Source organism: Styela clava, chromosome 7, assembly GCF_964204865.1.
Source record: "Styela clava chromosome 7, kaStyClav1.hap1.2, whole genome shotgun sequence".
NCBI lineage: Eukaryota > Metazoa > Chordata > Ascidiacea > Stolidobranchia > Styelidae > Styela > Styela clava.
The window spans coordinates 24,152,124-24,168,451 of record NC_135256.1 but is presented as its reverse complement, the minus strand read 5'-3'; the positions used below and the strand labels follow the sequence as shown (position 1 = coordinate 24,168,451).

Sequence of the window (16,328 nt, the reverse complement as noted above, 5' to 3'; positions counted from 1 at the left end):
CTCCGTGAAGACAGCGCATATGGTCAACTTCATCGCCCCAATCCCCCCGGCACTCCACAAAATGTCAAGTCAGAAACGAAAATATTACAGAACAAATAAAAAATAAAACAAATCCTAGTTCATAGTGTTTTTTAATGAGATGGATGGATTAATGAGCTTGGTGGTCCTCAGTGAGCTTTTTAGTATTTGGTGACATTTCCGTCAGGCACAATCCCAAATCACCCCGTTCACTGATGTAAAGGCAATTTTGTTGTTAGCAATAGAGTCCCGACTGAAAACCTCTTTTCCAACGTATATATCCAACGCAGGGCACTTGCCTCATAACCTACAACGGAATATATACATCATATCGATCTTCGGTAAAATTCATCTTCGATTCTTCATCATGTACCACGGCCTCCAGCCCGGTTACCAGTCCATAGAATTAATCAGCCATTTATTTGTTTCAGATTCATGGCCTGGGGTGAAATTGAAAGAACAAAATTACAAATGACATTTCATGTGACACTGTCTTGTTGCTCCATGACGTTTGATAGCTTTTCGACATCGGCCGCACACTGGATGAAGCCAACATTGGAACGTTTTTTAAATGAGCATCACTAATCCTAGTTCTCTGCTTGTTCTTTGTGATATTCATTTTCAAATATGATTGTTCGCAAACATATGTACTTCCAAACATCGAAATGAATTTTTCGCATGGTTTGTCAAATTTTGAAAGAGATTTTCTTTAAAAAGATACATTTTTATAAATATTAAGCTGTGATGCATCTCATGAATAGAATAGTAATTTTATTTCCCCATTGCATTGCATCTCAAGAAGCTCCATTTAACGATTTTCTGCGCTATTGAACCCCTGCACTCAGCATCAACTTTTCCGCGTGTTGCCATTTGTCTGAATATTAATTAAATTGCAGAAACGAGTGCTGTTCACTAAATTATTAGGTTATAATATAAAATTTAGTCTAAACGTGTCTCACGATAAATTCTGTTACGTAAAAAATATATTCTACTCCTCGAACGTTGATTATAAAATTGATTCATCGCCAAAACCACCGTTTTCTCGCTATAATTCAGTGAAGCGTCGCGGGCCCGACTAGTGTACTTAATCTGGTCCGCGGGCCGTAGGTTGCCGACCTCTGCGCTACGCGAACTAACTTACGGCGGGGAGGAGTCCAGCAATCCACTCGCGTGTGATTATCGCCCACGGGATTCAAACCTGCAAATGCATCCAGAGTACAGTAATCAAGTGCACGATGGGCCAGTCGCCAAAAATTTCGTGGCCGCGGTTGTCACATGTGCAATATTTTCCCGGACATGTCTGGGATTTTAGTAGTCAAATTTGCGTCAGAGAGAAAATTTAAAAAGTGCTTGCTCAAATGTCAAATGCTACAAATCCTCGAGTTTTCAGATATTGCGCATCCACAAAAAATTTTTTTTTTCAAGAGATATGTCACCTGAAGTCTTTGCCGTGCAACACGAAATGCGTCGCATTCAGATAATTGTGATGTCACATATGATCTGAATTGTCAGCATTTTGTAATCGTAACTGTTCCATAGTTCCAGCTTCTTTCAAGATATCGTATGAATTGGGGAATTGATGGTAAGTTTTAGAAATTGTATCCATATATCTGAGCAACGCTGTCTTGTTGGAGACGAAGTGGACCCGTGGATCGTTTTGGTATTATATTATTGTTGGTATTTTTCTACTTTTCTCATTAAGTACGGGGTCAATTGCTTTGGAATTCTTAGTGGGTAAAGATTGTATTTTTCGCTAGAAGACTATTACTTTATTAATTTCAAAACTTTCTGTGGTCTCTATATGATTCGTTTTTCAATTCAAAATTTTCTGTGATGACCTCTTCAAAATGAATACAAATTGTTTGTAGCGGTTCTTCGACTTCTCTCTTGCTACGAGAAAACCCCACACTTTTCGAAACATTACAAAAATCGCGAAGACCAGCATTGTGACATCATATTCTATAGAGGTGCATATTTAAAAAGTAAAGTACTGCCTGGGAGCCCATAGTAAAGTGATTTTTCATCTTTATTCCGAAAAGTAGTGCAAATGCAACTTTGAACATTTGAAGATTATTAGTTATATGTTGTAGCGTAGTGGCAGACATACATTCCGAAATAATAAGTATACTTTCTTGAAAGTTCTTTTTTCTTCATTCCAAGGCACTATAGATTTTGCATACGGAAGAGGAGCAGTTCTTGTCAAGTTTATATACCATACGAAAATTCATACATGGATTAAAAACTACGTCCCGAATTTATCATCAATTTTGGAACCATCTTCACGATTATGCGTGTGCGATTGAAATGACTCATTTACATAGTCTTTAAAGATACGGCTTTTGTTTAGTGGGATATATATATAGGCTATACCCAGGAAAGTATGCTCGACCAAGTATGGTCCCTGGTAATTTTGTCTGGGTACCATGAAGGAATTCATTCAGTTTTAATAATACTTATATAAATATATTCATATTTTCAATATCGAAAGTTAGTATAGTATATATATATATATATATAGAATTTTTATTTCGAATTGTTAAAAGGGTGCCAAAGACCACTGATATTATGAACACAATAAGACATATTTACAACAACAATATCGAAAGGCATTGAAATTGAAACCCTACCAAATGTGTAATGTTGAAGAGTTATCTCAAAAGAAATATCTCATGCCATGAATATTTGATGACTTTGCGGCAAAGATGGCCAACAAATATTAGCAGTTACTATTCATGATGCCACCTGCAGCGTAGCGTAGACATCGCGATTGGATTTTTCTATGTTTCGCATCGCATATATTGATGATGCTGAAAAATAAACTTTCACGCCCTATTCAATAATGGTTCGAACTAATGATTTGTACAATAACACAAGAGTTGATTTATTATCTCCCCAGTTAGTTCCAATAAGAAAACACAGTACATTAATAATGCTGCATTTTCTACAACATATTCGATATATATATATTTTCTAATTTAAGCGCTTACCGAAATAGACTTCAAGGTATTTTACTTCGTATTCCTGTCTGTTTATGTGTAGTTGTATTAGTAGTAATTTTATTTTTCGACTAGAGAATACTATCATTGATTTTATGACAGATCTTAAAAACCTCCCTGTTTGCACAAGGACTGAACAATCCAATCCAAAAAGTGCTGATGGAAACGATTAAATCTTTAAGTTTTAGTCCGACGTGCCATGAATCGCTATCGTGTGCAAACAATCCAACATTGTTTGATTGAATAGTAGGCCTACTACTGAGCATGTTTTTTATCATTATAGAAAATTAATTGACTAATTACATTTCCTGGAGAAATTACGTTTTCTAATAAGTAATGCATACTCTGGCCTGAAATGAATGATTCAACAGAAAAGATGGAACGAAAAGCAAAAGTTTTCTGGTGACACAAATGTTACACAGTTTATATAGTAGTCCATTTTCCATATCATGTCATATGCCTTTTCGCAATTCTGAAAAATATCAAAGACTGATATTTTATTCGGTAAAGCTTCATTATGTCATTGTTAAATTTTAGATATGCGCCAGGAGTAGAACTTCTCCACCTGAACCTCTTTGTTCTCTACATAATATTTCTTTTTTCGACATGCCGCTTCAACCACCGAACTAGCATTTTTTGCAAAGCCTTGCTTAAATTGATAGTAAAAGATATGGACCTATATGACGACGCCTGGTCATTTTGTTTATTAGATTTAAGAATCGGAATTACAATAGAACGCTTCCAGGCATCTGGAATACTTTTTTTGTTATAACTGTAAGTAAATTAAAAAGTTCGAGTAATCAGTTTTACATTCCGTAGGTAAATTTATAATCATCACGTAACAAATTTTGTCTAGTCCGCGGAGCAGTGTTTTTATTGGTTTCAAAATTTGGTTGAGTTGTTTTATTGTAAGATTTTTGTACAATTTGGAATTGGTCTTGAAGGCTGTCACGTTATGTGAGGATTCAAATGTGATCTTTCTTCGATGAAATGTTGAGTGTAGTTTTTATTGCCAGTGACCACCGGGAACTAATTCCCAGGAACTCTGCTTTTTCCGTACCTTATTGCTAATATACCATTCTGTTTAATGCCTGGTATTTTTCGTATATCTCACTTTTAGTGATCGTCTCCCCATTTTCTATACTTTGCTGAATTTTTCATTCTTGTCCAGTGTGTTGCAGTAATCATGTGAACTCTTTCTTTTTCCTTTTCATATTAATCTTCCCGCTTCAGAATTAAGTTTGTCTACAATATAAATCATATTATATTATCGAAGGACCTCGTCATTTCATTTTAAGAAAAACTGCTTTACTCGGCTGTATTGCTTTGTATTCATCATTTTACCGCGCAGTGCCATTTTTTGTAGTATTGATTCATGTGCTGCCTGGATAATCGCACTTAAAATAAACCACTGAATGCATTGATGTCGCTTGAGGCTATATCCTATTTGATGCATTTTTTACATAATTTCGACATTGGATAAATTTATTCTGGTGCGACCAGAGTTGTTCAGCACCACTAGACCTCTGCTATCAATAGCACAAGTATAAGCTGTTGTTCGAGGATTGTTGTTGTTGTTTGTCACAAAAGTATAAAGTGTGACCCATTCAGTAAAGAAGAGTTCGTTAGTATCTTTAACTGAACCTTGTCAAAGTCCAAGAGGTATATGGCAAACCTGCATTTTAGGAGAACGGAGCGTTTATCCGCAGGTTTTAGATAGATAGTTCTATCCTGAAGTTTATCCTAACTTTCTCAAATTCCATTTTATATCACCTATAACTTTTCCCTATAGACTATGCAAATTTATAGTCGATTCACCAGGAGACAAAGTTGCACTTAGCACCTGTTTTTAGGTAGTTGAAATGGAATTTAGTGCGGCATTAATTATGGTAATATAAATTGCTATGGATATATGGTCATCGAGATTCAAATCTGCTATCAGAATGTAATCATCACCATCTAAATACATCTCAACTTGTACTAAGTGTGAATTTACGTATCTTGCAATTCTGAAGATTTTGCTTGAAGTGAAATGAGTTTTGCGTTACAATAAAATGCCCGAATATGGCCTAAAATAACTAGAGACAATAAAAAATCCGGTAATTGCCTTTAAACAGCATGAATTACCGGTAAATCAATATAAGAAAGGCCGATAAATATCGAATATTAAAACTAGGAGCGCAATCAGAATTTTGAAAAGGGGAAGCAAATTTTGTGTAGGCCTATATTATGATATGATGAGAAAATGTGAATATAATAAAAACAAGTAGGAGACTGTATCATCGAATAGCAATCCACTGCTTCACTTTGGTTTTCATTCCAGATCAGCTATCGGCTAAGCCCGTGGTTCTCAAAGTGGCGTCGCGACGCCCAAGTGCGTCGTTTCAATTTTGCTAGGGCGTCGCGACACTTAGAAAAAGTATAAATATAAAATTGCACTGCAGAAATGCACGTGCTTAAAAATGATACTGAACAAGGAAAGTCTAAAAACGCAAGTATGACGAAGGCTAGATTGACTTTAGATCAGTGGTTCCCAACCGCCGGTCCGCGGACCGGCGCCGGTCCGCGAAGCTTTTTTGCCGGTCCGCGAGAAATTTCGTTGTTTTGTTGTTTTTATGCCGTCTCAATCGCTTTACCGTAGACAAGGTTGCGTTGCCTCATTACGCAATTCTCTTCCGCCGTCATATTGCGACGTCTTTCGCGACATGTTGGCGCCGTCTTACGCGACATGTTGGCGTCGTCTTACGCGACATCTTGGCGCCGATCATTCACACTTTCCGCTTTTTCGGCTCCGTTCATCGCGAATGCGCTCCATCAAATCTCGCAAAATTAAGAAGTCTAAAAATCGGCACGCGTGCTTTTTCTGTTCTGCGTGCTTTTCCTGATTAATATGACCACCCATATAAAACGTAATGCATATCTCCTTGTTTAAACCAGAAAACCGTCAAGAACAGTATAATATTCCATATGAACTTGTTGCGACCCCACAAGTGGTCACGAAACGCGCAATAAAAGCACGGGCCGCAGTGATCAGAGGGATTAAGATGAACCCAATAAAAAAGAAAAGGCTTGATTAAAATGGTGATTCTACTTTACAGTCCAGATTAAAAGAGAATTACTTATCACAATTTTAGATATCTCCTGATAACGAATACCCATCGCCATAATTGTGCATGTTTTTAATTTGAGATATTTTATGCGTGCCTCTCTTACGCATAATGGGTACCCAGCACTGCATTTTATAACGCAAATATATGGTATTATTTTATGTTTCACCCATTTTAAATATGTGCTCGGCACATTATTTGATAGTTTTTCTCCGTGTGAAATGTTTTTAAGTGTGCCTTTTTATCTAGAAGCATATTGAGTGCCCGACATTGCATTATATTACGCAAATATATGTTATTCTCTTCTGTTCCGGCCATTTTAATTTTTTGCCGGTCCGCGAGTACATTTAATCTAATTTTACCGGTCCGCCAGGGTAGAAAGGTTGGGAACCGCTGCTTTAGATCGTTCAAGTTTCAAGCAAAAAAGCTTTTGTTGCAACTAGGGATGCGATGTTTGGGGTTCTCAGAAAACATGCTTTCACTTGCCAAAATCTTTCTTCAGCAATACACTGTTGCTTTTCATCGCCATTTTGTGAACGGTATCGATATGAAAATAAATTTTAATTCTGAAAATGTAATGAGTTTTTGGAATTCTTTAAAGCGTTGCGCACTCTCATCCCGTTGGCGACTTCGTATTCATGTGAAGACCATGGCCATAATACAGGCTAAATATCGATCTCGAGTGAATGTTGAAAGGGGGAAAGCATGCGGTTCTCACAATTCACAACAACATCACCGACTTCCGTTGAGTTGTGTTTGTTCGTTTAAATAGATCGCATCTCCAAAAGGTCTATTATTGAAAGGTATTAAGACGTTTTTCACGGGGAGTCGCCAACTTGATCATATTTTTGGAGAGCGTCACAATACTAAGAAGTTTGAGAACCACTGGGCTAAGCATTACGTCGGTTCGTGTGCTTGGCGGTGGATTTGTACATACATGTCCGATATAAATTGTACGGTACATCGCGTGGACTTAGTATTTTTTCTGTCATATGTTGTTTGTCTCTATTGTACGTAACTACGTAGTTGTTATACATCATAGAGTATGTGTAAATAAGTTATTTTTTCCATTAAATTTCACGGACAACTTTTTGTGGCGTATTTGATTCTATATAATATTTTAGAATCTTTGTCGTTTACCGCTTACATAAAGTGGATTTCAAGATTTAACCCTGCAGAAATCGGCCGATAATAATTAGTAGGGTCCGCTGATGACGTCGTACTGAGACTTCGTCGGCGTAATTTTGCATTGGGTTAAAGGCAATTATAGCGTTTTGTGTTCATATTTTAAACAGTATATGCTAGTTCTATTGGGCGTTGTATTTGGAAAACGCTGCAGTGGTTTAAATACATAACAATATCTTCAAATAATATTAGAAATGACAGTAAACTTAATAAATCGAGGTTAAAATAAACTCGATATCTGTGACGACCTGTTGATGTAACATATTTTTAAGTAAAACAACGCATACAACGTTGGTTTATTACGCAATTTCTCTTCCGCCGTCATATTGCGACGTCTTTCGCGACATCTTGGCGCCAAGTAATCACACTTTTTGCTTTTTCGGCTCCGATTCATGGCGAATGCGCTTCATCAAATCTCGCAAGTTTCCGAAACCTAAAAATCGGCAAGCGTGATTTTTCTGTTCTGCGCATTTTTCCTGATTAGTATGAACATACATATAAAACGTCATGTATATTTTCTTTGTTTAAACCAGAAAACAGTCAAGAACAGTATAATATTCCAGTAAGATATGAACTTGTTGCGACCCTGCAGGTGGTCACGAGACGCGCAAAAAAAGGCGCTCCGGAAGTATTCGTACCAAGATGACGCACAACCTGAACAACCCTGACCTGGTACACATACTATTTTCAGGTTGTGCGCCATCTTGGTACGGATGATTCGGGAGCACCCAAAAAAGCATGGGTCGCAGAGATCTTTTCTAGTATTTTGAGCAGAGACAGTAGGATTTTGAGCCTGGTGCCAAGTTACCGACGACTTTGTCATTGTAATATAAATTCATTTCGTTTGAGGCGTCGATCAACTGCAGAGGGATTAATATGATGAACCCGATGAAAAAGAAAATCTTGATGAAAATTGTGATTCTACTTTAGTCCAGATTTAAAAAAAAAATCACTGTCACAATTTTGGATATTTCTTAATAACGAATACCCATCGCTAGGTAATCGAGCAATCAAACTGTTATCGTTCCGTATTTTCAACAAGTCACTGCGTTATGCGAAAAAGCATTTTCATCACTAACTTCGTTTAAAACAAAGCAAAGAAATTGGCTGCATGCCGCTGCAGAGCTACGTGTTGCAGAAACACATTTGATACCTCGTTTGCAATCCTATATTGGAAACGAAACAGCAGCAAAATCCTCACTAGAGTTAATTGTGTGTGAATACAATTGAAAAGAAATCACTTTAAAAAAAATATGTAATCAAATATCAGCAACGAAATAGTATCAAATACACTCGAGAAGTGATTGTCGCCGCCAGCAAAATAGTTCATTTCATCTCTTCAAATAGGTGGAAAGCATCCAATAGATTCAACATTGCAGTGGCCCCTGTCACTTTTTCTTGTACTTTCTGATTTCAGTGGCTGTTTATCTTGGCAATTCGGCTGAAAATAATGGCATAGCTGGTATAAAATGCAAACAAGTAGTTGAGTGAGAAGTCAACATATTTACATATATATGTTATAACTTGATCTGCTGGGGTAAAATGATTCTATTAACAAAGTGGTAGATTCATATTATATTCAATGCTCAGAAGAAGTTAAATTTATTATAGATCCTTTCTGAAGCTCGCAATTATATCATTATTTCTCCAAACAATGAAAATTGTTATATAAAAAAAAAAAAAAACTAGGTTTGAATTTATTTGCCTATTCATTGCACAAAAATCAACTTGGTGCAAGGAGGCTCACTATATATAGTAATATGATGCTCATATTTAAAAGCAAGGCTTTGATTTATTAAACAGTTAAGTCCATACCATTGCCATCAAAAAAAGAAACACCAATAAGCTACCAGTTCCTCACCTTTCCAGAAATTCGTTTGTAGTGTTGATACAATGACAGACTTGATAAAGGCCAAATGCGAATGCCCCAGAGGTAAAATGGCAGGATATGTTTTTCCACTTTCGAACTGAAAAAAATCAGCAGATTGAAGATGTATGAAAATGATATAGGCATGAAAAGTTCATGACTGTCTAATGCAGTAGCTAATCTTGCAGTTTCACTAGAGATGCCTTTCCAGATGCATTTTATTTAAGATTAGGGTAGTCCAAATCTCGAATCAGTCATTTCAAATCGCTGGATAACTGAAATTACAATTTTACCAGTCTGCTAGTAGGCTATTGTAAATCCTTTTCTGCTTTATAAGGATTAGGCTAACATTATCAGAATTGTCTGAAATTTTACTTTTGGAAAATACGAAAAATCAGAGACGTTTCTGCTTTGGTGTAGACTACCTCGGTTTAGAACTCCAATAAATAGAATACCGGTAACGAAGATTGAACATATGCAAACAAAAGTAAAATAACAGAATATGGTACGGTAGGCCTACAATAGCTCATTGTCCAAATGCAGAGATGGGATATCTAGTACGGCAATGCTGTAGTTAACAGGCCAATCCAATTAATGCAAAATTGATTAATATTGACAGATGTGCCATAAATTATCTCACCTTGCAAAACCTGAAGATCTACCGGTAGTCTACACTCTACAGCAGGGCTACTCAACTATTTTTACCAAAGGCCCGTTTACAAAACTTACGTACTGGGGTCCGGACATTACAGAAAATTTATTCCATTAAATAAACGAAAGTTCAAATGCATTATTAATTAAATACAAGAGCAATGAATCGCTCGCAAATATGGACACAAATGTCGCACATCGGTACCAGAACGACAAACTGTATAACTGTGTAGCCTATTTAAATAGTATCGAAATTATCTGAAACTATGCTTATGCTGCCAGTGTAAACAAGCATACGCGGTCCAAATTGAATGATCAAAAGGTCCGGATTCGGACCGCGGTCCGCCAGTTGAGTAGCCCTGCTCTACAGCACCAGTAGTCGAGAGTTTACAACCTAGGATGTCTTTTTGTAACAGAACCGGCTGCAAAATATGACTTTTGTGTTTGAACCGGCTGACAAAAAATTTGAATCCCACCACTGAATACAACGTAGAAAGATCAATAGGTGAAGAAAACAGTGCAGTAAAAACAAGCGAACGATGCTCAAGTATATGGACACGAAAGACATAAAGAAGTAGTACGGGTATGCAATCTGTCACAGTGGACGACCGGTAGCTCAGTCTTCACGACTTCGCCTGCCCGCGAACGCGGAACCGCCGCAATATGCGCGATTTTCAAGTTTGATGACGTCATCACACACAAAAACGAATCCCAAGGAGTCCAAAAGAATTTTTGAAATAAATATCCATCGAAGATTACAATCCTTGACCATTGAAAATTCTAAAGCAATTGGTCCGGTAGTTAATGGAAAAAGCATTTTTTTATAACAACGAGAAAAAAGAAATACTAACAACAAAATCAACAATATGATAATAATAACAAAACAATCCATATATATATATGTACACTTGGTGTCCAAAAACTGCATAGAATTAAAAAGAAACAAATGTATATTTTCGAGTATATATATATGTTATGTAATTGGCAGCAAACTTTTTGTACCGCCAATACAACCAACAAATAACTGAGGGCTTCATATGTAGGGAATGTTTGCAAAAGCAGATTTCCTTTTAAGGATTGAAAGACAGATAAAAAAAATATCACACTTCATTTTTTATCCAGTATATCCCTCGTTGCTCTTGAATTGAGAAGCTGATATTGGAAATAAACTCATTTTCTGGCCAAGTCTCTGGTTATTATTGCCAATTGAAAACAAATTGAGATAAAAACTTTGAATCTATCGCAGAACATGTGTGGTAAATGGTTTTCAACTGTATCTTATTTGTTCTCCATTTCTTTCTTGGTAAGACTGTATCCAATCTTTGTCGATATTTTGCTGCAGTTTCTGGTCCAAGAGATCAAATCCAGTAGGCACGTCCTGAATATAACAGGTATTAAAAAGGCATTGAATGCATATTTGATTTATAGATAAAAAAAATATTAACCATAAAAACAGAATCAACCAATAACATCCCTCAATTTTCTTTTATCTAATGGTAAAGACTTCTTGTTCATATATTTAGTTGTATATTAGCATGTAGCCAATACTATGCCAAGCAAGCTGCTAGCATTATATTGCTGTCAGCTGGAGGGTAGTATGTAACGGATGAATGCAAGGGGGAAAGCTGCGGACAGTGCGACTGTTTACACCCAGTCTGACCATTAGGAATGTGAAATACCCCCCGAATTGTTCAATACGCCATAAAATGAATTGGGTCACCGAGCTTGCAATTACAGATTTAAATAAAGAAGTTAATCATGCTGTGTAAGCGATTGTTCCCTTGAGCATGTATGCCTAAAGAACAAGAAAATGATATGAAATTCATTAATCCCAAAATCACAATTTAAGACGATGACAATCATGAATTATGTAATTTATTGACCCGTGAATATAGATAGTGCCAGATATCGTTTCAAAGAGATTGGTGATACACAGTTAGAAAAGCTCTGTCCTGATCTCAACAATTATAACATGTGAAATTACACAGTGATGATGAATTGATCTACATAGCCATGCGAATAGAAATATTTTGTTACCTGATAGCAAAGTCGTAAAAGTGCCATAGACCTTCTAATTATGTGATCAGCTTCCATTGTGTTTGACAGAGGTACTTCTGGAATCATCTTTTGCAAAAACATTTTAAAATGGCTAGGAGCTGACATTTTCGAGTTGTTTGCGTTTAATGTGGGTTTGAATGTCGCAATGAAAAAATTGTATGTTAATTGGCACGGACTTTAGCAATCATAAATGCCAAACGATGTCAATGTATATAAAATCTCGTTCTGATTAAATTAATATGTCTATAAATGGATGATTTTATCTAAATAAATGAATAGTTTAATAGCGACTTGAGTTCAAAATACTTACATTACTTCTATGTACTATTAGATATCAATAACTGATATATTTCAAATGAAGAAATAGAAAAAAGTCTAGCAGAGATTAACTTTTAAAATTTTAATAAACTCCGAAATATACGTTGTTTTTCACAAACAAGTTATCAATGAAAGTGTATAAAATGACGATTTATAAGTTCTATAAGTTCTTGTACAACAATTTCATGTTTCGAAATCATAATTACTTTGCCAATAATCAGTAAGTATTCGCATGGATAGTATTGTAATAAGTTGTTCAAGTTACTCATACCCCTAAATACAAAACCAGTCGAATATACATATATACGCATACAACAAATGACGTAATCATACGTAGTCAACTTAACACACATATACAACCATTCAAGTAAATAACTATTGCTTTGTCATCGGTAGTAAACTCGCGATATACTCATCCAATTAAGGTATATTGCATACTACTATTACACACGATATATTTTGTTAAATTCTAGAGACATCACGAGATCATTTTTGTAGATGGTAGCTGAGCTCACTGACCGAATGTGGTCGTGTTTTTTAGCCTTCTGTAAATTTTTTAAAATGGTTGTTTGTTATAATATGAATCACGTGTAGAACTGAGTCTGAATACGTAGGCTACATTCTTCAGTGGAGGGTTTCCAATTTTACGAACGGGTTCTATTTTGTGTCGAACACACCAACAACGGGGTTCCTCATTTCAGAAAATATACGTATGTGACCACGTACACTGCATAACATGATACGCTTTACATAAATATAATACATAATTTTTGGAGCCTGAATATAGCAATTTTTGTAAGCTAAAACAAATTACAAGAACGGGTTCGTTGGTCACCGCGCCATTCCAAAAACGATTTCTTGAACCCCGGAATCACACCACTGCGCACACCAATAGCCAACTTATGATGTCATAATATCTCTAAATAATATCTCGGTGTTTCTTGAATTGAGCAAGATTTAAAGGGTATAATGACACTTTCCAAATTCTTAGTTTGTAGCCAATCGTCAAACAATAGTTAGTTATTCAAGAAAGAATAGCTTTGCTGTGAATACAACATTCTTCATGAATTCAGCGACAAACTGCTGTCGGGTATTATGATACAATAAGTTGTCCGTAGAGGTTCATACATCTCTATTTACCACGTTACCCTCACATAACATGTTTAGGCACACTCTAAATCAGGGGCGCGCAATCTTTAATACAGAAGAGCCAGATACAAATATCTGGGTGAAACCACGAGCCGCAGCTTCATTTAACATAGGCTTTTAGTAGTTGCAGGCATTAAAATTAGTTTCTTTTTATTATTGATCTTATGGCATTATTAGGGGTCCTTGCAGAAATGATGAGTTAAGACGGATAAATTTGTTACGAAAACTGCTATTCAAATTTAAGAGAAAAATATGCAGCTGACTTCTTTTTCCCTGCAGTTATTTTCTCCAAATTTGCTTTAATGGTGATGCTAGCAATTCGATGCCCATTTTTCAGGTGTTCGTCTGTCAGAACCGATCAACAGCGGGATTTTATGACGCTCGTTACAGAGCATTGTAACGTCATATGCATAGATAATAAATTGGACTCATTTACAACGCAGAAGATTGGAATTGCACGTACCAGATTAAACTAAATCAAAAACTCGCCTCGCGGGCCGCGAACCATTCAAAATTGGAACTTCTGTGCGGGCCGCGCAATTTCTCTCTGTGGGCCGCAGGTTGCACACCCCTTCTTTAAATGATGCTTGGGGAATGAGCAATATTTCAAATATACAGGGTGCCCACTCACCTGTTGGTCACAGAATGACCAACGATTTGTTTTGGAAACCCACCAATTCATGAATTAATGCAAAAGAACATATATATTAACATTTTATAATAAAAATTGATCATAAAGCCAGTCATAATTAAGTCTAACTATGAGTGAACTACTAAGGTATACCGGTATGCAACAGCTGCCAACAATTCTGTTACACCGTTTATGAAATAACAATACAATCAAATCGAACGAAAAGGTAACGCCCTGATTTCAAACAAATGCCAATCCCTAAAATGGATTGGCTGTATATATATACTGAATACATTTTTTATATATCTGTATATGTAGATTGAGTTTACCGTATATGAATAGGGAATGGGCTTTATATGACATGTATATGAGACATGTATATCATGTATATGAGATGGCTATTCCAGGTTGTCATCTCGCAAGCGCAAACGTGATATTGCGGATAAAAGTTGCGGAGCAATATATAAAACATTATCAATAATATTACAATTCAGTCACCACTACTGCTAATGTTTTACACTCTCAGGTAAATTACAAACTTCAGAATACTATATCTATCAAATAGCTTCCACTAACTTGAGTATTTTGTCAAAGTATATGAATAAATAACACTTAGAAGTGGTTTTGATATGAATAATTCGTCTTTCCGGCTTTCAAGTTCCCAATTAGAAACATGATTTAATTCTAGCTTAATCTGGACAACGAAATTTTTGTACTCTATTCCATATTTGCTCAAAGTTTAGCCATCATCCGCCTGTTAACGCCAGTTCACGCTGATATGCCCAATGAAACATAATAAATATAAAGACGATTTAAAGCATAATATCTCGTATTTTAGGATGATAGGGGAAAAAATGCTAAAACTACTATGAATGTAAGCCAAGCTTCATTTCTCTCTGAGGCAAAGTAAATTTGTGCCGTACGCGTTGTCATAGTAACGAGTTATGCACGTCAACGAACTGTTTGAATTAGGTAACCGCACGATTTAAATTCATCATTCGTTTTATCATAAATCGTCCGTATACGAAACAGAATAACTTGTTGACACAGCGCTCCAACGGATTGGTACTAAAAGATCGATATAGTTTTCCATTTTGCGGTTTTGTTATCGTGGCGTCATTGTTCGGTAAACGATAATCGAAACGAATTGGATCTAAATATTTTCTTTTCTCATTCAAATACTTGGGCAATGTATTTTCAATAGCCACACTTATGTCCATCTCAAGAGCTTGGTTTGCGATAAAAAGCCTCTTTACCATGACGTCATCGATGTTTGCCAAAAAGTCCTATTTTTTGCGCTACATTGTCGTTGTTCAATGTGTTGCTCAAACAAAATTGGACATAAAATTGAAGTCGCGGTATTCGATTTAATTTTATAAACCAAGTTATACGAGTCGTTGATGTATCAAGTAGTGAACTAAAATTACAAGTAATAGTATGCTTTTCTTGAATATACATTATGTAATATGACTTGTTCTCGTTATGCTTTTACGGAACTTACAATAGATTCATGCACAATGCATTGAATTCTTCTATCCAAAATCAATTATTTTCTTTTTTGGAAGGCACGTTTTTACCAATTTTATATATCAAATAATTTATAGACTTATTCGACAAGACAACTTTTACATGATTGGATTGGATTAATTAAAGTAATGTTTATTTCAGATTCAGATAATATTTTCGTCGTGCGAAAAATAAAAACATTTGAACAAAAAATAAAAACCAGATAAATTCATTGAAAGCAATATTCGAACTGCAATGGGCGAGAGGGTCACGAAAGACTAGCAAATTCACCGAGACCGTTTTTGGTGGGTTTAGCAGCAAATGACGTCAAACAATACGGAATTAAATTATCATAAATAAATGAACACAATTTGAGAATTAAAAATGAGATTCTTTGAAAAAAGTGTTGACGATATATATGTCAATTTTGAGACCAACTAACGTCATGCTTCAGTGAGCACGTACACAACAACAAAAATGCTGACTTTCGTGACCTAGCATATTGATGGCAAAGTGGCTATAATACAAGTGGAGACACTGAATTCAATGATGCATATCGGACGCCATTTTGGGTCCGACGAATCGCGGGAACGCGGCAGCCTCTGTTTGTTTTAGCTTTGTCAGTCTGCTAATCAGGTTTCGTTCGTCAATTTGTTTCGAGTTTGTTACTGTTTTATATTTTATCCAGGTAAGTTTAGCATTTTTCTTTTGCTATTTGCCTAGTGGAACAATACTGGTATAATGCGGTTTCGTGAAAGTTGCGATAGTTATCTATCTTGTTTTCCCGTGTGAGTTATGCTACTTTGAAACCTTATATTACATTGAGACAATCTAGGAGATAA

At 36.0% G+C, this 16,328-nt stretch overlaps 1 protein-coding gene across 1 annotated transcript; it reads right to left on the bottom strand.

The window, feature by feature from the left end:
• Positions 1 to 7,834: 7,834 nt before the first annotated feature.
• On the bottom strand, positions 7,835 to 14,715 carry LOC120328416 (uncharacterized). The gene is made up of 3 exons (XM_078114839.1): positions 11,862 to 14,715; positions 9,168 to 11,202; positions 7,835 to 8,747 (listed from the first exon to the last, which is right to left on the bottom strand). The coding sequence occupies exons 1-2, from the start codon at positions 11,985 to 11,987 to the stop codon at positions 11,092 to 11,094; spliced, it is 237 nt and encodes a 78-aa protein (XP_077970965.1). The 5' UTR covers positions 11,988 to 14,715; the 3' UTR covers positions 7,835 to 8,747; positions 9,168 to 11,091.
• Positions 14,716 to 16,328: the final 1,613 nt, after the last annotated feature.

Excerpts from the sequence above, each read along its gene's own strand:
- LOC120328416 (XM_078114839.1), bottom strand. The coding sequence starts at position 11,987 with ATGTCAGCTCCTAGCCATTTTAAAATGTTTTTGCAAAAGATGATTCCA. Across the intron at positions 11,203-11,861 it reads TTTTACGACTTTGCTATCAG|GACGTGCCTACTGGATTTGA; the intron begins GTAACAAAATAT and ends TGTTATATTCAG.